Source organism: Pagrus pagrus (assembly GCF_965226575.1).
Source record: "Pagrus pagrus genome assembly, chromosome: 10".
Lineage (NCBI taxonomy): Eukaryota > Metazoa > Chordata > Actinopteri > Spariformes > Sparidae > Pagrus > Pagrus pagrus.
Window position 1 is genome coordinate 16,321,872 of NC_140194.1, and position 24,621 is coordinate 16,346,492.

General features: G+C 40.1%; 4 protein-coding genes across 5 annotated transcripts; 1 reads left to right on the plus strand and 3 right to left on the minus strand.

Moving 5' to 3' along the window:
• Window positions 1-220: 220 nt before the first annotated feature.
• Window positions 221-7,137, minus strand: hdac10 (histone deacetylase 10). The gene is made up of 20 exons (XM_084364137.1): window positions 6,876-7,137; window positions 5,565-5,699; window positions 5,363-5,459; window positions 5,122-5,219; window positions 4,678-4,782; window positions 4,512-4,580; window positions 4,293-4,419; window positions 3,999-4,064; window positions 3,859-3,918; window positions 3,589-3,678; window positions 3,229-3,335; window positions 3,065-3,132; window positions 2,456-2,696; window positions 2,200-2,290; window positions 1,981-2,066; window positions 1,702-1,758; window positions 1,496-1,577; window positions 1,129-1,317; window positions 862-1,021; window positions 221-755 (listed from the first exon to the last, which is right to left on the minus strand). The coding sequence occupies exons 1-20, from the start codon at window positions 6,932-6,934 to the stop codon at window positions 724-726; spliced, it is 2,019 nt and encodes a 672-aa protein (XP_084220263.1). The 5' UTR covers window positions 6,935-7,137; the 3' UTR covers window positions 221-723.
• A 696-nt stretch (window positions 7,138-7,833) lies between these two features.
• aplnr2 (apelin receptor 2) lies at window positions 7,834-9,321 on the minus strand (the record flags this gene model as incomplete). Its single annotated transcript, XM_084364138.1, has 1 exon — window positions 7,834-9,321. One exon carries the CDS (start codon window positions 9,319-9,321, stop codon window positions 7,942-7,944), a length of 1,380 nt encoding a protein of 459 aa, XP_084220264.1. The 3' UTR covers window positions 7,834-7,941.
• A 4,049-nt stretch (window positions 9,322-13,370) lies between these two features.
• LOC311263218 (endonuclease domain-containing 1 protein-like) lies at window positions 13,371-14,662 on the plus strand (the record flags this gene model as incomplete). Its single annotated transcript, XM_084363141.1, has 2 exons — window positions 13,371-13,664; window positions 14,057-14,662. The coding sequence occupies 2 exons, from the start codon at window positions 13,371-13,373 to the stop codon at window positions 14,660-14,662; spliced, it is 900 nt and encodes a 299-aa protein (XP_084219267.1).
• Window positions 14,663-16,459: 1,797 nt separating this feature from the next.
• On the minus strand, window positions 16,460-23,603 carry pus7 (pseudouridine synthase 7). Of its 2 annotated transcripts, XM_084365013.1 has the most exons (18): window positions 23,494-23,603; window positions 23,193-23,306; window positions 22,454-22,732; window positions 22,278-22,365; window positions 21,806-21,922; window positions 21,574-21,718; window positions 21,046-21,063; window positions 20,627-20,738; window positions 20,451-20,528; window positions 20,177-20,305; window positions 19,749-19,874; window positions 19,578-19,639; window positions 19,325-19,485; window positions 19,011-19,137; window positions 18,635-18,736; window positions 18,215-18,344; window positions 17,975-18,066; window positions 16,460-16,993 (listed from the first exon to the last, which is right to left on the minus strand). In XM_084365013.1, exons 3-18 carry the CDS (start codon window positions 22,720-22,722, stop codon window positions 16,857-16,859), a joined length of 1,893 nt encoding a protein of 630 aa, XP_084221139.1. In that variant the 5' UTR covers window positions 22,723-22,732; window positions 23,193-23,306; window positions 23,494-23,603; the 3' UTR covers window positions 16,460-16,856. The 2 variants fall into 2 exon arrangements, with proteins under 2 accessions (XP_084221139.1, XP_084221140.1); XM_084365014.1 differs by lacking the exon at window positions 21,046-21,063.
• Window positions 23,604-24,621: the final 1,018 nt, after the last annotated feature.

Genomic DNA, 24,621 nt, shown 5'->3' on the forward strand with positions numbered 1-24,621 from the left:
TTACCCCATTATTTATGTCAGAATGTATTTCACAGGCATCTTTATTTATTTCATACTCATTATTTATTTAAACTTGACAACAATGGCATCCCGTACAAGAAATGAAGACCATGAGATGTGGTTGAAAATCCTCCAAAAGCTTGCTCAGAAACCTTTGAGCCTGTATTAAAAATGTGAGTACTAAAAGTAAAATAAAAACACTAAAGTACAAGTAGAAATGCTGCATTCAAGATGTGTCAGAATTTTATTGCTCTTTTTTAGGAATAACAGTAAAACAAGAAAATAATTGACATATTTAAGACAGACAATATCTAAATGTCTTATTAACCGATCTTGATGATTAGTTGATAAGCCCAGTATATTGTTTACTATTTGAAAATTACAGACAATTATCATCATTACAGGGTAACAACATATAAATGAGAAAATCCTTTTGATGACAAAGATTTGAGATAAATTCACATCATAATTCACAACATTCACAGACATTAATGATGTCAAGAAATCTTTAATCAAAAATGCTATAAATCACTTTGACAATCAATAATGGGGTTATAAATATTTTGATTCATACAGATTATATGTTTTTAAAAAATACAGTTTATTTTCAGGCACAATGTGTTTGTTTGGACCATAAAACCTGTAAAATATTACAAAATGTTATAAAGACATTTGATGGATGTGCTTCAACTGATTTCTTTACAAAAACAAGCAGGATCATCTTCAGTGCTCTTCACCTCTTCCAGTCTGTGGTGCTGTTTGAGGAGACAGAAATTCCTATTAATATTAATATTAATATAGTACAAGCAGTCAGATTATGTGTATTAATGTTATCATGTGACGCTGCTGTTGTGAATTCACCTGTAGTCTGCAGTAACTTCCAGTCCACCTGTAGTGTTTGTCTCAGCTTCTCAAGCACCTCCACATCCTCTGGTAGAGAAGTGAGAAGCTTCCCCAGACAGGGGGCAGCGTCCCCGAGGAGAGAGGAGGCTGTGGGGGCAACACAAGCCTTCTCACCTTCCTGAAATGACAAAATTACTGACCATTAAAGCCACCTGTACTTCCACACTATGAAGGAATAAGATAGTATTTACTGTACTTTTATTAAACCTGCCCCAGCCTTCATACCTGCATGAGCACCAGTGTGTGTCCCTGTGCCAGGCCCTGCAGCAGGCCTGTTAGTTGTTGCCACACACTGTCACTCAGTCCACTATCTGGCGTCCGAACCAGCAGAACCAGACTGGGGTCATACTCGTATCCCAGAGGCAGAAGGAGGCCCAACACAGCCTGAATGAACCCTGAAACATCACTGCAGCCCTGTGGGAGGACAAACATATCGATATCAATGTGTTAAAGGGTGCAAATAACAAATATTTTTGAACATCGGCCACAATATCTTGAGAACTCACAATCAGAAAGACAGTAAAACAGTAATACTGTGTACATCTACACAGAAAATATGAATTGTGATTTCTACTAGTGTAACACAAAGTACCTTCTTGAGACACACAGGAATGTGATATTTTCTTTGCTGTTCCACTGACGCTTTGTTGCTGAACTGTACCAGGAGTGTTTTCCTACAGATAGAGAGATTTCTGTCATCATGTTGTTTTACACTGTTGCAGACAAATGTGCTTATTAATTTTCCGAGTTTTATCAAAAAGGCTAATTCAGGGAGTAAAATTTATAACTGATAATCACCCGTCTTCTTTGCTGGGACACGGGACCACCACGTCTCCAACACACACAACCAAAACCCTGCATTAGGAGAAAGTGACATCAAATCAGCCTATACACTGGACAGTAAAATAATAATAAACATGTAAACTAGAGATGAGCAAATGACCTTTTCAATGACAAACAAACTCTCAGCAAGTATCCTTTAAGGATGGATGTTTCCATGTAAGGACATTTTTACACTAGATCACTTTTCTATATCAATAATAACAAAACATACAGTCCCTGTACATATTGCTGTACCGTTTGCAGAGAGTAGCTGCAGCGTGCTGGACAACACAGTCCATCGCCATGGAGACGTCACGGACCAGAGCCAAGCCATTGCAGATCTGAGAGGCAGCAATTAAGCGTAATGAAATCAGATTGCAGCTCATGTAGGTTGAAGCAAAGCAAAACTGTATTTGTGACAGCCCTCAGCACAGCATTGGAAAAGACAAGACACAGATGATATGCTGAGTGTACCTCGTTCTCCTCCATTTTCTCTATGAGGGCAACGAGACTGGAGAGGGTTGTGAGAGCATCACTGTCAGCTGCATCTTTGAGGAAATCCTCCCTTATTGTGGAAAAAACAACACATCTTTATAGAATGTAGACGATTAAATCTTTAGTTAATTTAGCAAACTATGATAAACTTGTCCCATGTCATTATTAAAAAATAAAGTCAATTACAATGACTAATGTTAACTGAAATGAACCAGTACCATCCACAGCTCCATACCTGAGTTTGTTGACTATGACCGGGTCGGGATCCTCTGATGAACTGAAGCGTTTACATCCATCCGGACAAGCCACACCATTAGGGAGGATTGCTGCAGTGCGGATTGGAGGAGCGACACGTTTTGGAGGCTCTGGCCACACCTTTTCCTCGACGCTTTTCTCCTCTATTACCTCCTCCGACTTTTCTTCTTCTTCCGCTAATTTAATGCGCTTTGTGCTGATATCAGAGTTTGGTAGCTCAGCTGGAGAAAAGAGTAATGACATATTTTGTGAAGCAATAAATATAAAAGTAATGGACGTACAGTAAGCTAGCTCTCTTGTTGGTAAATGGGGTTGTGGACAAAACAAGACATTTGAGGACCTCAGATTGGGCTTTGGGAAACACCAATTCAGATATTTCATGTACCGAAAAACTTAGCAAATATCCAGGAAAATAATCGATAGATTAATAAACAATGAAGATTAGCATTAGTTGCAGCCCTAGGTTTTGACAAGGAAGAACATATGGTATAAAAATAAGATATCTCTGGTTTTGCTGCATCAGTTTTTATCCTTTTTTAAAAAAAAAATTTGTAGTACTTGCTCAAAAAGAATTATGTGCACGTTATACCTGCATGTTTGAGGCAGGACCAGTACTGCTTATGAGCTGATCGAACGCAGTGAAGAGACTCAAGTGCACTGAGAAGAGAAAAAATAATTCACTTTAGTTATACAAACACAGACACACAGAGGATTAAGGTCTGACACATGAATCTGACTGACAGTGAAACAGACCTTTGACAGGGACCATCGAGGTTTACAGGTAGAGGTGCAGGATCTCCAAGTAAAGTTTGAACTGTCTGACACACTGACTGGGGGAGGGAAGTCAAGTTGTATCCTCCCTGGAAAACATTCATACAATAAAACCTTTTACATCCCAGGCTCCTCCAACATGATGGCAGCAATATGTGGAACTCTCGCAGATGGGTAGTACTATCAAAAGTATTGATAGATTAGACATTTGTGTTTTAATACAATTCTATGGGAACAATGCACAGAGACGACAACAAAACAGGCAGGGGTTGAATTTGAGGAAGTTGTGAGATTGTGTCATATGTTTGTGTTGATGTTAAGTCTAACACTGAGTGGCCTGACCTCCAGCACAGCACACAGTTTCCCTCCTGCGAGGTTCATCAGGAGGTGAGTGAGGTGAGCAAAGATGTCTGGGCTGGCACACATTTCACCCTGGAAATACAGACAATGTAGTCCAACAAAACACCACAACCTTTAACCATGACCTCAAATTTACAGATTTCAAACAAGGTCAGCAAAACTGAACATTATAAACTTTGTAAAGGGAGAATTGTTGTATTAAACTGTAGAAAGCTTATTTCAAGCATTATTATGGTGATTTATATTTAGTACCTCTGGGTCACCGATGGCTGAGTCAAAACCTGCACACACCAGGACCAAGTCTGGGCAAAACTGGGACAAAGAATCGCAGATGAATAATCTCCAAAACATTAATGTGTGTTCCCATATTTGATTTTTCCAAAATGGCTAACCTCATATGCGACCGGCAGAAGAACGTGACAGAAGATTGAAAGATAGTCACTGTTCTTCATTCCCACCTGAAATATCATAATGGGACATAATTAGTTAATATTAGTTAGTAAGCACAAACTTGTGCACACACCAATCAAACATTTTTTGAGATGATTAGGATAGATTGACTCACAATAATTTGGTACCAAATTTGATATTAAATAATGATTTTAACCTTTACATCATGAAAACAAAAAATAAAGGAACATTTTCTGGTTTCAGCTTCAAACTTGCAGAGGAGTAAACTTGCTTACCTTGTTCCACGGTACATTTATATTGAATCCTGCGCCTTTCCCTTTGCCAACATTGTCGTAGTCTGATTCTTTAAGGTTGGGCCAGAATTTCTGATGCTCATAGCGGTGCCATGAGAAGTAAAGCACGCTGGGAAAAAGACACGTAGTATGCAGAAATGAATATGCCAGAGGACAACATGCATGTCAACAATCAGGATCAGCCCATTAGGAGAAACTCACCTGGGATCGTCTTCAAAACAGTACTGCACCCCCTGACCGTGATGTACATCCCAGTCAACTATCAGCACCCTGAAAATACGAAATCATGTAAATATTTAGCAGCTTTTAGAGAATTTGTTTTTCTTATAGTTGTAAGAAAAAACAAAAATGTTAGATGTAACGTCACCTTTTCACCCCATGTTTTTGCTTTGCGTATCGAGCTGCTATGGCCACATTATTGAACACACAGAATCCGTTGGCAGCACTGCGCATACTGTGGTGTCCTGGAGGTCTGACAACGACACAGGAGTAACATTCATGTCATATTTTATGATGTACTAATCATTTTGTCTATACAGAAAACAATGTGATGGCTTACATCCTACAAAGTCTTAGTATTTAGTTTATAATGATATGAAATGCTAAAAATGCTATTTTTAAAATGAATCTTTAACTTTGTTTACTGTTTTGTCTGTTTCTGTAAAATAAATAAGACACAAAAGAAAACAAAATATCCACAAGGCCTAACATTTGTGCTGGATTATTCACATGACACTGGTACAGTATATCGTGACATCCCGGATGCATGTGTTGTTCATGTTATTCATTGTTGGAGGTTTGACTCTCTCACCTGACCAGAGCCATGCCATTCCTCACCTTCCCCGTCACAACACTGTCCACTAGTTGCAGTGCGGCCCCTGCAGCCAGCTTGGCACAGTGATAGATGTTCTAGGACAGTCAATGAGAAGGAGGAATGGTTAACCAGGAGTGACGCTGACATGTTTTTGTCCCCCTAACCACTGCTGAATGAACAAATGCAGGATATAGATAAAAACACATCAGCTGGTATAAATATTAAGTGTGGGACTCACTGGGTGGAAGTAGACATCACCATATTGCAGGGTGAACTCCTTCAGGTCCTCCAGAGTCATGAAGGGGGTCTTCTTCACTGCCTCCAAGTACTCCTCACTGTTAGGAGCAGAACAGTACACGTAGCTGAGTGACTGTAAGTATTATTTCAGCCTGAAGAAGTAGAAAGATTAACTGAACGAGGTGTTCGACATCAGGACTGACCTGTGAACTTGCAAAATGTCTGCATCTGTCGCCTCGCGGACAGGGACAGAGACACATCGATCAGCCAGGCCGTTTTTGACGAGAGCTTCATGACTCACTGTCAGACGCTCGGGGACCTCGATTTTACATGCAGGGCTGGAAAAATTAAAATAATGTTTCATACAGTTGAATGATGTGTTCAAGTTTTACTTTAAGATGTGTTTATCATGAACTAGTGAGTGCTCTGACTGGTTTCTTAATTCAGAATAGTGATTTTTTTTGCTTGATCATTTGAAAATACTTTTTTTTTTTCAAAATGTAGTCTTTGGTCATTGAGTAGTTTTATTTTTGCACTTTTTTGCGCTCAAACAGCCTGAAGAAAAGATAACAAAGGTGAAAATAAAGTCAAGAATCAGTGGACTATTCCTTTAATCTAGAATACAAAAACTAGTATAGTAGTGTAATAGCCTTACTCAGCCTTTAGTACATGCATATGAGAGTACATTTAAAAATCAATTTCTTAATAAAATGGGAAATTAAATGAGAAAGTGAATAGTTGAACTAATACAAGGTTAAATAAATACAGGGGCAGATAAAAGGTGCAATACGTAAGTCAAATTAGTACTCCAAGCAAATAGGGGCAGCATATCTTAGGATAACTACTAACTGCTGCTGCTAACTGTAGCCGTAGTTAAATCAGTTAATGCCTCCATTTATTTTCAATTTCATTTTTGGTGCATTTAATAACATATTAATTTGTTTATGGTGCCATTTATATCATTCTTCATTTATTTCTCATTTTGGCAGGTTTAGTCCTCCACAAGGCTAGTCAGCAAAAAGTAAATAAAAAGTGTTGAAAATAGCAAAGTAAGAACAAAAATTTATGAGAAAGACATCGGTGAGAATATTAAAAACTTAAAGAGTGAATGTGATAACTCTTGTATGAGGAAATTAACTAATTAAGTGGGCATAATACAGCAAAATAGATGTTAGCCATGATGTTAGCATGGGTCTATCACTGTGTGCTCCTCACTAAGCGGTCCGGCTAGCAACAACAACAAGGCGCAACTTAATTTCCGACCACTAAAACGAAACAGAGAATAACGCTACGTGAACAAATTTAAAGGACATGCATCAACTACTCTAAGGAAGTATGTATTAATTTCAATCTAATATTCTCAAATATTTAACCCTTGATACTCTCTGTGTTCCCTCAGATACAGACAACAACGTAAGTTAGCGGTTTCCTGATGGTACAGTAACACAGCCGTGATATGCCCACTATGCTTAGCTGATCAGCAAGCTTTATGTGCGGTTAATATATGTACTTACTCAACCCAGAGCAGCTTGTAATTGGTCATTTCCTCATCATAAATCAGAGCTGTTCCCATCTTCTTTATTTCTCAGTGCAGCCGTGTGCTAACAGTTTCTTCCCGTGGCAGACTGTTTGTAATGTTTCTGATACAACCTGCGCACGAATTAAGTTATAATCACAGAGAACCGATAAGTGAGCTGCTGTGATCAAACTTTGATTTACGAGTGTAAACAGATAGAGTTCACCACCCTCTTTACTCTATGTACAGCCTGTAAACAGTGTGTGGGCATGGGTCAAGTCAAACTACTCTTCTGTGAGTTTAATGGAGGTTGTCAAACAGTTTAATGGTGAATTAGCGCCACCCTCTGGACGGAGGCAGGTACTTCCCCCTGCAGAAGAGACGTGTACTGTTCAGGTATTAGAGATATGGGTTTAAAGCAAGTTCTGTCATTCAAGTTACTTATTTTTTATTTAAGATAAAAGGAGAAATCGCCACAAAATGTCTCTAAATGACAAAAATAGGAGACGGAGAAGAAAATGACTACAACTTGTCCATGCATTTATCTTCAGTAGACTCGACTATTGTAGCTGCGTTTTAACTCTACAAGGCTGAAGATCTTTTTGCTGAAGAGGAACTGGATTTTTTTCCTGTTAATTTCACATAAGAAGATTTACAGATGCACTATATTTTCTCTAACAATTAAAAGACAAATTTGAGTTGACATGATTCTTATTTTAATAGAAAACAACAATAAAAAAGCAGTGCAATGCAAAATCAATAAACAACTGAGAGTATATAAGTAGTTCATAATATAGAAACAGATCAGATGACATGAGAACATTTGGTCTGGCAAGACACCGTTATCTTTGAGGAAGTGGTGGCATCTTTCCCGTGGGAAATGTGTGGATCGGAAGCAGGGAGTTATGTCTGTAAACTCATGAATGTTCATTTGATGAAGATGTTTATTTAAAAAAATGGACATCTGACACATTTTTTTCAAGACTCTGAGTTTTGCCACTTTGGAATTCACTCTATTGTCATCATATGTTTGTTGATGATTCACTCAGAAGTCATCCCACCCTTTACTCCTCTGTCCTCTCTGCGGTTTCCTCTTGCGTTCTCGTGGGAAAAGCTGAGCTCCTCTCCTCTTTCTCTTCCCCTCCTTCATCCTTCTTTCCCTCCTTTTCCTCCCCTTCTCTCCTGCAGCACATGAGAAGAGCTCCTCTGCATCTCTTCCTGAATGATGGGTCGCAGGCAGCGTACAGGAGAGGGTTAAGGCAGGAGTTGAGGTAAGCTAAACAGGTGACGTAAGGCTGAGCGGCCAGTAACAGCTGATCTAAAGAGCAGGAGTACGGGACAAAACCAAACTCCAGCAGCATGGAAACAGTCTTATTAACATGCAGAGGCAGCCAGCACAGGAAAAAGGCCATCACTAATGTGACAATGACCCTGAGGAGTCTTCGCTGGCGCCTGCGGTCAGGACGAGGGCCCCGTCCAAAGTGTCTGCTGAGGAGCTGGGCCAATGAGCAGTAGCAGACCAGCAAGATGACAAGAGGAAGCAGGAAGCCAATAAGAGTTGATTTAAGGCTCAAGGCGGCCGCCCACCACATCTCTGCCCTCTCTCGATCTGTCTCCTCCAGCCCTGCTCCAATCAGCATGGAGTAATCCATCTGGCAGGAGAGGAATACTGATCCAGCTTCAGTGGGATGAACTGGCTCCAGCTCCCAGTCATCCTCAGGCTCCACCTCCACCTCCCTGACAGAGCGCAGCAGCAGACCAGGAAGTGCCAGCACCCCTGCCATCACCCACACTCCTCCCAGGATCCACAAAACCCTGCTGGGGCAGCTCTGAGGGGCATGTTGGCTGGAGTGCCGGCGTCCTGTCAGAACCCAGTACCGCTCCACACTGAGCATGCTCAGGCTGAACACGCTGGCGTACATGTTGAGAGCAGTGAGGAAGCTGCTGATCTGGCAGAGGGGTTGTCCAAAAGGCCAGTGGTAGCCCATGGCTGTGTAGACGGCCCACAGAGGGAGAGTGACAAGGAAGCAGAGGTCAGCTAACGCCAAGCTGGCTATCAGAGAGTCTGTCAGTGAGCGTGAGGGACGAGGGATGGAGGGAGGATAAGAGGAGGAGGTGGAAGAGGAGCGAGAGGAGGAATATCTGCAGTTTTCCTTCTTTTTCATAAATCTACCAGTGCTGTTAACGTTCTGCTGACTGGTTCTGAAAGTGCCAATACAACAGAGCTTTCCAATCCGTGTCTGGTCTCCGGTCTTCGTTCCCCTCCCCTCCCCTCGGTCCAGGTAGGCCCACAGCACCAGGCCGTTACCGAGACAACCAACCAGGAAGGCCAGCAGGTAGACGGAGGGGATGATGGAGAAGGAGGGGGACCAGTCGCTGTAGTCGCAGTGGAAGAGGGGAGAGGGAGAAGGGGAGGGGGAGGTGAGGAAGTCTGCATCTGACATCTGTGCTTCCATCCTTTTGGTTTCTATATAAAATCATTTGCAGTTAAAATCACTGGAAGTTCCAACACTTGATAAATTTTGGTTGATAAAATGTCCAGAGCCAAACAGTCCAAACTCAAGTATTCCAGCAGTGGACGTATTTCCTGTTCACCTGCACGTCTTCCTCAATCCGTTGACTTGGACGGTCTGCAAATTCAATGCAACACAATGAGTTTCTTAAACTTTGCAACAGGCACAAATACTGTAAATACTCAGTGGTGGAGTGCTGTTACTTAAGTTAAAGTGCTAATACCACACTGTGAACATTACTCCCCTACACCGTACATTTTGAACGTCAGGAAACCAACTACCTTAGAATAAACAAGTAAGGTAGACAATAGAATTCAAGTTGTACGAGCGAAGAAGTTTTCACAATTTAAAATGATGAGTCTACTTGGTAATTTTAAGGAAGCAGATTACTTTTAAAAAGTAAACTCAGCTTTTAAAATGTACAGTGTATGAGATCTCCATCTATCACGAGAGGGCTGTTTGAATATGTTTGTACTGTGGTTTCATCTTTGTGACAATGCAAAGTAAAGTTATTTGGAAGTAGTTTATTTCTTATGTGAAGATTTTCCTTGGTACTCAATTGGTAAGTTCATCAAAAAGAAATTCAAAATCACAAAATTTGGATGTTCATGGTTTTCACTGGGCAGAAAGGTTATGAAAAACTGTAATCTGAAATGTAACTAATAACAAAACCTGTCAGATAAACGTATGTGGATGAAAAATACAGATGTGATGGAGTAGAAGAATAAAGTTACATAAATTGGAAATATTCAAGTTAAGTAAAGTACTTACGTAGTAATGTGTACTTATCGGCTCAACAACGAAAAAATGTCTTCAGTGTATGTAAACTGTGTGTTCGTTGAGAATTTCTGTGTTTTTAGCCAATTCTGAATATTTTACTCTTACGCACAGGTATCTCCTGAACACGATACTCTGCTCTCAGTCAGACAGTCCGCGTAAATACAAATCTTGAGCTGACTTTTATGTCCCACTTTCATTTCATTCATGCGCACATCCAAAAAAGGTTATACAGTATAGGTTCTGGATCAAAAATGCAGAAATAAACTTGAAAGCACACATTTGAATTACAATCTGCATGTTTTTCTATAAACGTTGCATCCTATTGATACCCTTAATGAGGGCCTAGTCTTGAGAGGAATTAGGATGATAGCTTACATCAGACACTTACCTCAAGGCTGCTTCATCAGCTTGGACAAAATCCTCTGTGAGATGCTGATAATAGTGTGATGATCACTGTGGAGCAACGTCCTCTCATTTCACTTTCTCTCTCCAACTCTGCATCTGAACTGTGCCAGCTGAAGAAGGTGTGCCCTCCTTTAAAGTCTGAATGTATAGCAATGTCCTCTTTACACACACACACATTTACACACACACACACCCAGAACCCCCCTTTCTCTTTCTCTCAAACCAGACCACCCCAGCAGAGAGTTACGAGACCTGCAAACACCCCCCCAAAATACAAACACACACACCTCCCGAGAGACACAATAACACCACCCATCCTTCCCCCACAAACACACACAAACCCGAGACACACAAACAGCTCCCCCCGCTCCAATCCTCTGGGCTGCTCATATTCTCTATACGCAGACACAACTGCACATACAGTACACAAATGTGTGCAAACACAAACAAACTAGTTCTCACATGTTCAAACACACTGTGTGTATACAGTGGGCAAATGTAACAACCCACACAGAGGACAACTAACAGACCTCACATTCATAGTCAGCACAGCCTCCATGAATATACTGAAAAGGCCTTTAAACCATTATTCTGGCATAAAAAAAAGGACAATAGCGACAGTTTTCAGATGAAAGAAAATCCTGACCCACAGCTGTGTTATCTCCGTGAGAGGGCTGCCAATTCACAGCAAAGAAATCCATTAAATGACCTTCTCAATTGCATTTTGGGTAACATCATCTTATCATATAATAATTTTAAACCTACCTGAAGAGATGAGACTTACAAAATCAGTAACTTCCTTTAAATCACCTCTTTAAACCCATTTTTATAGACTTGCTTTTGTTTGAAGTCGCCCTTTTATTGGATTCATTTCAGTCTTTGTAGCCTTGTATTCTTTTTAATGCTCTCAGTCTATTCATCTATTTCTAATTCCTCTAATGTGGTGTTGTCTTCTTAACTCCCTTTATAGCTTTTATTTATCTATTTTAAATTTGCATTGCTTTTATGTGATTTTGCCTTTTTTATTGCTTATTTTCCTTTTACTTGTATTTATCCATATTGACAGTTTGTGTTTTGCCTTCTTGTTATAACTTCTCCTTAGTTTGTCTTTCCTTGTGTTTGGCTTGGTTTATTTTCTTAAAGTGTCTTTCTGAGTGTCCTTCTTTTGCTTTGTCTCGCAAAGCTCTGCGTAAACTCTGTTTTTAACGATACTATATAAATAAAGTTTTTATTTAATGTATTTACATCAAAAGGGCATTTTACTGTACAATTATGCCTCTAAAATAATAAGATCATTAATTTACCTGCTAAATAATACAAGAACACCATCGCTCCATCCGGTTAGATCTTTGTTAAGGTGCTGGAAGCATTTATGGAATTAAAAATAATGAAAACTTAGCCTTGATAAAAAAGTTTTTTAAAAATCCCCATGGTAAGTCATAACTATGTGATGAAAAGTGAAACTTATTATGGACATGTCCTCACTCTTTGATCTGTGCGTGGGTGGAAATCTCTTCCTGCTTAATTAAATTTGTCTTTGTGTTAAAGTGGCATAATTTTGGTGTCATCAGTTGTAGTTACATGGCAACACCATGCAACTCCTATTGTCTCTTATGCAAATCCATATGAAATATGACTCTAACAGACTGAATTTGAGTCCAGAGGTGCTCCTATTTAATCGTTTTATGATTGTTTAACTAATTTGATTAGTATAGATAACAAATAATTTGATGTTGTTAAGACATTTTTACAGCATCACATTCATAACATAATATCTTTTTGACAGGAAACGGAGACGTTGCAGTTCATTTTTGGTGTATTAACCTCCACACCATGGGGGCATCCCCTATGAGATTTTATGTTAATAAAAAACTAATGAATACTTTCTATCTCTACAACCTGGATGTAGTCTTCATCCCCTCGACTTCACCTTCAGAGATTACAATAAAAGGAGAAATTTTGGCTTTAATCTTTTTATTATTCAGGTTTGTTTCCATTATGTCTAAGCCTGGATATCGGATGGATGTATGGATAGATACTGTAGCTCAGAGGAGGGTTACAGTGTTCAAACAGTGAGGACGTTCCGATAGTAAACAGGAAGTGTTTGTTTCCACAGGGGCAGAGGTCACGCTGCCATCAACCTGTTGTTATGGAAACAGATGTTGTCAAAAACATTCCACAGTCCTTTCTCTCACGACAGCACACACACACACACACACACACACACACACACACACACACACACACACACACACACACACACACAAAGCATGACTTGCAGAGTAGTAGAGAAAGGCAGAGTAAATACAATAGTTTCATTGAGAGGAAAACTGGAGCTGAGCATCAGAAACAACTGCTAGAAAGACGCTGCCACTCTGCATATGTTTGCTAAACCCTTTTCTAGGCCAGACTCTTAATTATTTTGTTAAAGCCACTCCTAAATGTCACAGTATGCCTACAAAAGTGTTTGTGGCACAGATGGGGAACTGTAACCTCTACGTTCATGTGGCTTCAGTGAAAGAGCTTAATTATTAAACATATTAAATGACTGTAATGGCCTTTAGGTTGCCTTTTCAGAACAGCTGTGTGGGTGTGGAAGATCTCTTTTCTGTGTCTGTGATGGCTGCTGCTGCTGGTTAATGGCCCGTCAAATATGGCAATGGTTTGGCTACTCCCAAAGGGAAAAAGATAAGAATTTGCATAATGTACCTGTGATGTATGAAGCACAGAAGAGGAAAAGTCCACTCAGTACGGCAACATTTCACAGGAGAGGAGACATACTGCACGTTTCCATGATGTTTTTCGACAGAACAGCTCAAACGCTCACCTGTCTTCTTCTTATCAAGATAGCAGGAGCAGAGGTGCAGGAAACCCTCTCACCTGAGTGTAAACAGTTCCTGTACATGGGCACGCTACCTCGAGGGCTGGAGGAGAAGCCTTTTAAGAAGATCTGCCAGTTCTACATGGGCTCCCCACGGTTTGTCACCCTGTATGACACCTTCAACCACATCCCTGTTTATTCTGCGTACACATTCAAGCGCTCGGATGGCTCCAAGAAGGTTGATGTTCCCTGGATGTATGAGCCACAGGTAGGGGCAAAATACTGGCTTCACTGTCTTTTTCTTCCAGGATTTAAAAAAGCTTAAATTCCACAGTTAGGGAGTTAGGGAGTTAGAAATATTGCTTTGTAATCTGTCTTAATTGATTTCCCTGGTGGAATTTACACAAGTTCATACATGTACTCGATTACATCTCAGAGGGAAATATACGCCATCAAGCCTGATGACAGGCCAAATAGTATGATGAAAGTGTATATCTATATGCGGATGATGTAATCTTTTACAACTATTGTACTGTTCAATCAGTGTTTAATTCAGAATGATAAGTAGAGGCAAAAACGTTGTTTTTTTCCAGTTTAAGTAAAGGATCTGAATACCTCCATCACTGCATAGATGGATTTCCTTTGTGTGTATCCCGACAGCTCTCCACAGTGTCCGGCTCCAGAGAGATGGAGACGTTTCCTTCAGAAAATGTCCATAGAAGTTTTGAGGATGCTCAGGCCGTGCTTGACGACTACTCTGACAGTGTCATCTTTGAACGCGGTCAGCTGAATCCAGACGAGCACCAGGCCGACCCCAATGACAAAGCGTCCACCTACACTCTGACAAATGTGGTCCCTCAGGTCCGAGAGTTCAACGTCGGCCCCTGGAAAAACCACGAGCACACCATCCGCAGGCGCCTCAACAACTACTGCCGTGGCACCGCCTATGTGATCACAGGGGTCACCAACTCGGGGCTCCAAATCCGCCGCAACAATATCAACCGCCTGGGCATCCCCACCTACCTCTGGTCAGCCTACTGCTGCATTGATTTTGACCACAATGCACCATACTCAGAGCGCTCAAAGTTTCCTGCCTTCGCAGCTAATGGGCTCAACGAAAGGGACGACAATAAGGTTCAAGAGATGACGGTGCAGCAGCTGGAGGACTTCCTGAAGAAGGTGACTTATGTTGGCAGCTCTTTCCAGCTCTTCTATGAAAACTGTGTGCCTGCTAATAGTGCTAATAGTGCCTTGCACCTGCCTTGAAATGCAGATTTAGTATAGATTGATATTCATACCGGTGTCAACATTTAAAGGTGCAATCTGTAGGAATTTTAGTTGAAAAAAATGATCTGATATTATCAACAGAATGTGAAGAAATAATAGTTTTGACATCATAAAGTATAGTGTACGTATTGTGTTGCAGAGATACTGAAGATAGCATGCTAACTAGCGGGTCCAACATTCCTGCACTAGTGATGTAAACAGCAACACTCCGCTAAGGTTCATAGCTCCCAGTCGGGACCACTACATGCACGGCTAACCGAGCTAACTATCTGACTGCAGCTACAGTTTGCAGTTACTCTCTTGACATGCTGCCCTGCCCGTTTGTTTTGAGCATGAATTTGACATGTTGCCAATTCTTACATATTGCACCTCTAACAGCCGATTAGGAATGAATAATTTCACTCAAAATTCGTTTTAAAGTATTCATTCTATATTTTGTTGGGTAAATAAAACTTGTTGCCCACATGTCTGAATTGTAATTCCATTTTTCCAATTTATTTTTACAAATTATTTCTTTCAAGAGTCATGTCACACCATTCCTACCCAGATTTTCAATAAAATTAGTCTGATCTTTAAGGATTTTATCCAACTACCTTGTAGTTTAACAGTATAACTAAATAATCTGCCACTTACTGGCTTTCCTGAGTTCTATTCACTGAAGATCTGGAAATGTGTCTTGACAACTCTGACAAGCTACAAAATGGACCTTTGAGCTTTTGTTACTTATAATGTCCCCAAAGGTCAAGATTGATCCTCCATGTTAAGAGTTTGCACCTAAAGTATGCAAGTACATTCTAAATTATCCACATATGATGGTGCATTTATTAACCTTTATTGTGCTTAAACTTACCATGAAACCCAACGCATACATGGTTGTACTCTTCATTCACTTTATCTCATGTTAACTCATTATTTTAATGACTGGGAGTTACAGCTGCCTCTGTAGGTCTTCTGTTCTGCACAGTCAGATTACATCAACAGTTTTACATTTTTTACACAAGGCCTCTAAGCTTTAGCACTACTACTCTTCTGAAAGGCCACACAGACAAGTCCAGTACAAACTGGGACAACAACCAGAGTTTTTGATACTATACGTTACAATTACATCCACATATAAAAAATGTTACTTGAATGATTGATGAAGGAATTTGTGCTTCCCTGCTAAAATAGAAAACAGTAATACCTTTTGAATATTTGTAGTCTACCCTTGTGAACTACAACAGATAAAGTAAGTTTAAATAAAATGGGACATAAAAAAAAAACCAAAAAAACATTTCTTATTCTTATTATTTGTCAGGATCACAAGATCCTGTCAAGATCTCTTTGGTTTTTGCTTTGGCACAGCAGCTCAGTATTAAAGCATTAAAATTCTGAAAAAATCCAAAATTATGAGGGCAGACGTAGCCCCAGGGTGAATGAAATGATTAGTAACCACATTTAGTTTGAGAGGCTAGCTGTATCCTGCCAGCTGGCATATGCCACAGTGCCAGATGGTCAGATCAACAGGACCTGTTTTGACCAGCAGCAGGCTGATGAGAGCCCCACACACATTGCAGGTCCTTAATTAGAAGGGCACTTAACTATGTTAGCCAGTAGAGGGAGACAACGTGTATGCTATTTTAGGGACACAACTAATGATCTTATTTTTCTGAGCAACATAAAAGGTGGATAAAGGTTTTAGCAGTACATAAAAGTATCTAAAAACCCTAATTATTCAAAGAAAACAGGAGCATATTAACAATACTTGTATCTTAAAAACAATCAAGAGACACACCATAAACTCAACATTTTTAATTTCTCTTCTCAAGAGTTTTGTTCAATTAGCACATTCAGCTCAAAGTTTAAAAAAACAAAAACTATTTCTGTACAAAGTGGGCATGCATGCGACACCCTGAAAGAACAAGGTTTAGTTAAATCAGTCAAAATAAACTGGATCATTGCAGCACAGAACCACTTTGGAGCAAGTAAAAACAATGTTTTAAAAAGAAAAGGTTGAATAATCATAAATCGTTGCTCTTTGTACTTCAAAGAAATTGCCTCTTGGTTCACACAGAACCACTCATTCACACACACAGTAATACACTTAAAACACTCACAACAGTAAGTAGCCAGAGTAGACAGGTGCTTTGCAGCCTGCAGCAGCAGTCGGGTTTACGCCAGAGTGTGTCTCGTCTCAGTTGAACCAGGTGGTGTTGAGTTGTGTCTGTTTCTTGATGCTAGTGTCCAACTTGAGGACCTCTCTGATCGCCATGGTAGCGTAGGTTGAGGGAGGCAGGGAGAACTCCATCCGCAGAGCCCGATACTTCCCCTCTGTCAGAGGAAGGAGAGAAATATCTGAGTGCTGTCTAACAACCCTGTCACCTCATACTTGATATTCATGCATCTCAACTTTATAAATCTTTGTATACCCCTAATTCAACTTCAGTTTATTTTAAGTGTACATTACCAAGAGAGTCTCTGTACACTTTATTTAAACACAATATTACATGTAAAAATACGCACACATTCATAAGCACTCATACAGTGTATCCATAACAGGATTGTCAATGAGGAGAACAGTCAGTCATTTGGGTTCCCAGCTGGTGAAACCAGGATAGATTATAATGAAGAGAAAACAGATGTGTTTTCAGTCTCCATTTTAAAATGTCGACAGAACTTGCCTTCCGTATGTGCAGCGGTAGGTTAGCTCTGTGGGCAGAGGTTCAACTACCAAAATAGTGTTTATTAAATTGGGGAATGGTTTAGTAATCTGCATTAAGAGAACGTGAAGAACATTATGGAATATAAGAAGAAATAAGGCTGGAAATATATGAGGGAGCAAGTCCATTTAAGACTTTATAGCTTAGGAGGAGGTGTTATATGTTCATACTTCTTAGATCACTCTGGCCCTAACTGGCTATTTTAAGCTCAAGCTACATTTATCAAGGTGGGAGGACGGACAGATGACAGACACACAACCCTACTTCTGGCAGAAAATCTGTCCACAGGCAGGCAGACTGAAAAGGTGAAAACAGAAATGTCCCCTTTCCTAGTTCCTACCTCCTTACTTTTGGCACAATTGTTTGGACCACGCCTACTGAACTCAACCTTCATTTTTATCTCAACAATATCCTGCATGTCTGTGAGAAAAATGTGTCCACAGACAGACAGAAATATAAACTACTGAAACATGCTTCTGCTACAAAAGGTGCCTCCAAGGCCACATTTTGCCATGATGACACACACTCAGACTCACAAAGTGAAAACATTGCCAGCTGACGCTCTCACAGCTAAATCCTAAAAGGAACTTACCTTTGCTGAAGACAGGAGCAGGTTTGTTCTCCAGTTTCTCAAAATCACTGTGCACCAGGGAGATCCGAGGGTCATCGTACTCAATCACCTCCCTGCATAAAACACAATAAATAAAGCATTCATATTACTGCAGTGCACAATGCCAGCCTCTGCATTATAATATAACACCATGAGGGGCTTCGCACTACAGTGCCACATCATGTTAATAAATAATAAATGATAATTTCATTGTTTGCTAACCAGCTGACATCACTGGGTCTGATGATAATGCGTCTGTAGGCTCCAGCCAGAGAATAGTCCTTCACTTTGTGTCTCATGTTGTCGATGTCCAACTTGTCTGCAGTGAGCAGCTCTCTGTAGCCTTTCCCCACTGAAAGAAGACACAAGCATTAAGTGATTACATGCTCAGAACAACATTTTCAGTTCTTTTTCTGTCATACGCTTACTTTCATTCTTTAATTTAGCTCCATATCAGCAGTTTTGTTATTTAGATTTAAATCCATTTAAGCTGAGAAAGTGTGTGGTTGGTGTGTGTTTTAAGAGGAATGGGTGTTATTTTCACATTAGTTTGTGTTAAAACCACCCAATGTTATTTTTCACAGGTATATTTTTATGTAACATGCAAATAAATGAACTCTAAATAACAGAACCATGTCTTACCGTGATGAGAGGGGTAGATGACATCAAACCCAGGAAGTGGCATCACAATGTCATGGATGGAGTGACTCTCGGCCTCCTCTGCAGACAGCAAGTATGCTGTGGCTTCATGAACACAGAGAACATCAGTATATTAGTTTTAGTACATATGAATAATATAAATTAATGGTCTGAATGTTGGTTTTTCTTCTGTAGGTTAAGGCAATAGTTTGACATTTTGGGAAAGTATTGGGAGTATTTGATTAAAAAAGATGTCACTCTGATGTGAGGCTACATCTGTTCAAAAGAACTAAACATTTTTGATTTTAAGAAAGAATATTTCCTCAAATGTCATACCATTTCCTTTATATTTAATACAGAAAAGAAATGAACTACTAACTTCCTCTGAGCACCAGGTCCCCCTCCACAGCCTTCAGGCCAAAGGCTTCGATTCTGCGGCTCACCATGGTGTTCCACACCTTGCTCTGGTAGCTGTGGATGTACATCAGACGGTTGTTGCGAGGGATCTGAAAAAGAAAAAACAACACTCATCAGAAAGAGCCCGAATCAGCCTCCAGACAGCTCTTTTTTTTTTTTCGTAGTAGCATCCAGCTTTAAATTCATTCAGTTCCATGTCCCACAGTTGTCACAACTGTCCCATATTCTCACCCACATTTTCAACCAATTATCAGCACTATCAATAAAAGAACCAACCAGTCCAAAGGCAGTGACGATGTTCTTCTTGCCATACATGGACAGGCCTCGCAGCAGCTGTCCCTCCACGCAGCGCTTGTTTGGCAGCTTTTTCAGGGCTGCCTCCGGGTCCTGAGTCTTTGCCCACTCCTCTCTGCAGCGGACCAGGAATTCTTTCTCCGCTGAGGAAAGCAGTCAAGATTGAGTAAGGTTTGAAACACTTTTTAAACCACTTTACAGGCAGAGGAAGAGTCTAAGAAATGTTTTTCCTTACCTCCAGGACGAGGCTTCAGAATCAAATCCACCACCTCATTCCAGTCATTCTTCAAAATAGCCCTGCCCCAAACAAAAAGAGGAAACAACACCTGAGTTTGCCGTTCTGCCAACTTATGATTTATTCCATCCTGTTACAACTTGTGTCAGTACCTCCATGTCATGACCTTACCTGCCAACTTGGTGTGTAGGCACAGCTGTGGTGCCAAAGCGCTGCATGCCATAGTAATTGATGAAGCCTGTCTGTTTGAGAGATGTCAAGGCCTGATGGACCTGCTCATCTGTCCCTGAGATGTTCCTGATATATCAACAAATTAAACAATAATGAGGTGCACAGTCATTTAGCAGTAAAGTAAGCAGTGTTGACATGACCTGACACAGAAATCAGATATTAGCCATCATGACCAAATTTGGGTTGGAACGGTTCTTTAGATCAGGTAGTCAGTTCCTGGCCAATGAGGATGCCCTCTGCATTAACACAAGACTTAATGCATACAACGCAGGTAACCAAAATCCACAACAAAGCACAGGTATTGGATAAAATGTACTGTATAATAACAAGAGTTAAGTAAAAGATCAACATAAAGAACGCCTGCTGACCTGATGACCACAGTGAAGTGGTTTCCCTGCAGCTCCCCCAGCTTCAGAGGGTGGTTTTTGTAGCAGAAGTTCCCTAACTTGAGATTCATGAGGCACTTGTTGAGGTGAGCCAGCCTCTCTGCTGTGATCCTGAGAAGACAGGGAACAGTTAATTACTGACTCTGTGAAACAAGCTGATCTACCAGAGACCTTTTGCTACATGACAGCAAAAACAATTTGAAACTAAATGCACACTGATTAATGTAGCGATTTGCTTAAAGCAGCACATACTCACTTGAGCACTGCAATCTCCTGCACAGTGATGGCTCTCTTGTCTTTGGTTCCCATGTAGGAAAACATGTTGGGTCTAAGCCTAAAAAGACAAACATTATTGTACATATGACAGTCCTGAACTGCAGTTATTATTTGTTGATGATCACTTTTTACAAAGTAAGCGTATAACATTCAGACCTGAGGAACTTTGAAAGCACATTGATGGCATCCATGGTGTCCTTGTTCTCCTTGTACAGAACAAAGTGGCAAAAACTGCCACGGTTTTTCGGCCAGAAGTGTTTCCTTGGAGCTTTTATGAACACAGAAGAAAGGGTTGTACTGAAATCTAGACTCAGAATTGCTGAACTAAACAATTCACATATTCAAAAATACAAATCACTCACAGATTCTGGCTATAGCAAATCAAATTTTACATTCTACATTGTTACCTGTGAAGAAAACAAGGTTTTTTTCCCTTTATCGCAAGAAAGAATACAATTATGTTTAATATACAATTACAAAACCAACAGGCATTTCAATGAAATCCAGTAACTGACACCTAAGTCCATGTGGGTTTTAACCACTTCCTCTGTGCTGTGTGGAGAATAGGTTCTTACCTGCAGTTGTTTTGACCTCTATCCACCAGAGAAGAGCAAAAGGAGGATAGAATAATGTTACTAAGAAAGAGATGTTTAAGGACTGTGGGACGAGTTGTCAGGGGTGAGATCTCATGCATGGGCCTGTGAGTGGAGTGTGGTATTTAAATGGTTTATGCAACAAGGGTGCAGGGTTATTTCAAGGCACCATGATGCTGAATCTCTGCTTTCCTTATTGTCTTTTCTATCAAAGCATTCCACTAAATAATGTCAGTCCATAACCAAAAAGCTGCTTTTTTAAAAAACAACAGTATGAGTAAAGACCTGAGCAGAATCATGCAGGTGTCTCAGTCATGCACGTGCACAAGTGCATGCATCGCATTGTTCTGCTCTGTGATTCAGCTGTGATCACATGCATTGCAGCAGATAAACTGAAGCATGTTATAAAAGGACATGCAATATATCCTTTCTTTGATCATTTAACTATGCTACTGGTCATGAATTCTGTCCAGACAGAATAAAGCTGACATCTGTCTTCTTGCCACATACCTGCGAGAGCCTTCTTCCCAGCAGTGTGGTAGGCCACTATTAACTTGCGCCCATCCTTCTCTTCCGTCTTTGTCTCCAGACCAGGAAACTGAGTCTTGATGGCTTTGTGGACCAGCGTCCGCTTCTCTTTTGTATCGTCCATCACCTACAGATGTTGAGAAAGGGGCAAGAACATTGTGTTAAATAGTCATAAGATATGTCTTAAAAGGGATCCAGGGAAGTGTAAACTCACCTCAATAGTGACGTTGCTCTCTTTATTCCTGAAGAGCTGCAGCTCCCCGAGCTGCTTCTTCTGCTCTTCGGTCAGCACATCCGATTCTTCTGGCAGCTGTGGAGCCTCTACAACTTCCTAACATAGAAGTAACACAACACAGAAACATCGGAAAGCATTACCCAACTGTTCCAGAGCTGTAAAAACACAGGCTGTGATGACATCAGGTGATAACATTATGTCAAAGGAAGTGTGACTTAATGTGGTGATTGCTTTCAACATAGGTTACCTTTAATATAGTACAGCAGAAATACTAGTTGATTAAATGTATTATTTTATTAATGTACAGATTTAAATTTCCTTTTAAACATCAGGGACTGGTTTATTTTACAATTAAAATTAAAATTACTACTTGTGGATGTAGCCAAATTAGTAAAATCTCAACACTATAGAGACGTAATGCTGGTAGATGAAAATGTATTGAATATCCTACCTCTGCAGCCTCCGCAGGGATAGACAGGTCATCTAAATGCACTATCTTGCCTTGTTTGTTGATTTCATGCACCACAAAATCAGAATATCTGAGAACAAAACAAAAGAAATCATTTGTTAAATAATCCAAAGTTTGAGACAAACTATGCAAACTTTCTACTGAATGTGAGGACGAACCTTTCCTTCAAGATCCCTGAGAAGCCCTCATGGTCACTGACATACTTCAGGATGCCCACATCCAACTCAGTGAGGCCATGCTTCATCATATCAGCAAAGGTCTCACCATTCTCCTCCCCCTCCCCATCATCTGCTTCACCCTCTGGCTCTTCCTCATCTTGGTGGTTGTCCTCAACCCTGGGTTTCTTTGTTCGTGTGTCTTTCTCTTCATCCTCTGGACAGCCTCTCTTTTCACCGACCTGGACAAGGACAGGCTCTGACTCAGCCATCAGAGCCAAGCTGTGACGACAGGGACACAAAAATCTTATTTGATTTAAACAGTATGTACTGTATGAAATGTAATATACTTGTCATGGGGACAACTACCGTGGCTCCTGAGAGCAGTAGTAGACCAGTTCTCTGCTCTAGACCAACTAAGTGTTTGTGCCAATTTGGAACCAGTTTTTTGGCTCTGAACCAGCACCTGAACCGCCTTGGTGGAAAAGGGGTGAGTGCAGCTCTAAAACACTGGAGCACCCACGTGAAGTTAACATCACCCAGGAATGTACTTTTGGTCTGATGCACCTGATTTCAATCTATTTTTTATACCACTAGTAACACATTTCAATTGCTGTATTTGAATCAATGCAGTAACCTTAAAACGCTGCACTGAAGTCAATCAAAACAAAGCTGCACTTCAGAGTAATGAAAACAAACTGAAGTGACATTAATGGCCTACAAAACGATGCTACTGACTTACTGTCTGTGGAGATGAGATAGCAGGAAACAGTGATGGGCCTTGGACACTCGTCTTGTCTTCCAGCTGTCAAACACTTGCAGAGACTTCTTAACGGACCCGAGCTTGACGCAGGAACTGAAAAGACACAATGAGCATATTGCTGATCACTCAGAAGTTAGCAAAGCCGCTAGCGCATCCGGCACCTATTAACCTGGCAAGCTAACACCGCTGGCTAACGTTAACGATGCTAGCAGCAAAGCTAAGCTGTAATGTCGGTGTAAACAAAGCGAATAACGCTCGTCAAAGCCCTGCTTTAGCTTACCCACGTCTGCTGATATTCACAAGAGTACGGACCGCACTGAAAGCCAGCTTTTCTCACACGTGTGTGTGTGTGTGTGTGTGTGTGTGTTTCCGGAAAGAGATCCTGTCCTGAAACCGCCCACAGCAAACGATTGGTTAAGCTGAGCTGTCAATCATTGAGGAGCTTGACTCAGAGAAAAGATACATAAACAGATCAAAATGATAAAATGTCTGACTTTTAAACCAGCCAGGGACATTTTACAGCAACGGATTTTATTGTATTTTATTATTATTTTTATTTTATGTTATTTATTTATTTATTTATTTATTTATTTAATCAAATAATAAATAAATCAAAATTTGCTAACATAAGTAACTGTTCTAAAAGGTAATATCATTAAAATCCTAAATATATATAAATATATTTATGATTACATTTGTTTAAGACTAGAAACTAGAAAAAATTAGAAACTATACAAAAAACGGTAAAATATTATGAAATATTATACTATAGACTTATTACTGTTACTTACGATAAAGTAGTAGTATAATTTTCTGTAAAAACGTCACCAAACCAGAAAGAAAACAGGTTCGAGAAAATAAACACAAATGAAGAAATACAAAGAAAAATACATAAGCACAGATAAACTATTCCAAATAATACCCATAACCTACTTTTTGGATGACGATTTATATATATCTACTGTCCGATTGTGTAACATAGTGAAATCAATGACACCACTGGCGCCGTGGCTTAGATGGTTAAAGCGCCTGTCTAGTAAACAGGAGATCCTGGGTTCGAATCCCAGCGGTGCCTTTTCACCATGCGTGCTGCTTCCAATGTCCACAGTGAGGTCACATGTTATATGAGCTATGTAAGCCCTGCACATGACCAGTAAAATGGTCAATACAAATACAAGCCTACAGTAAACTACCACAGCTGTCCATCCATGCAAGGTGATTCTTGATAAATATAAAATATACATCATCTATAAGCTTTATAGCAGACACCTTTAACTACTTCCTCACAATTTATAGATGAAATTATACAGTTAGATACATACATAAATAAAACACGACAAAATGATAAAGCAATTAATTGAAACAGTTACCAACAGGTTGATCAGTAAATAAAATAATTGTTAGTTGC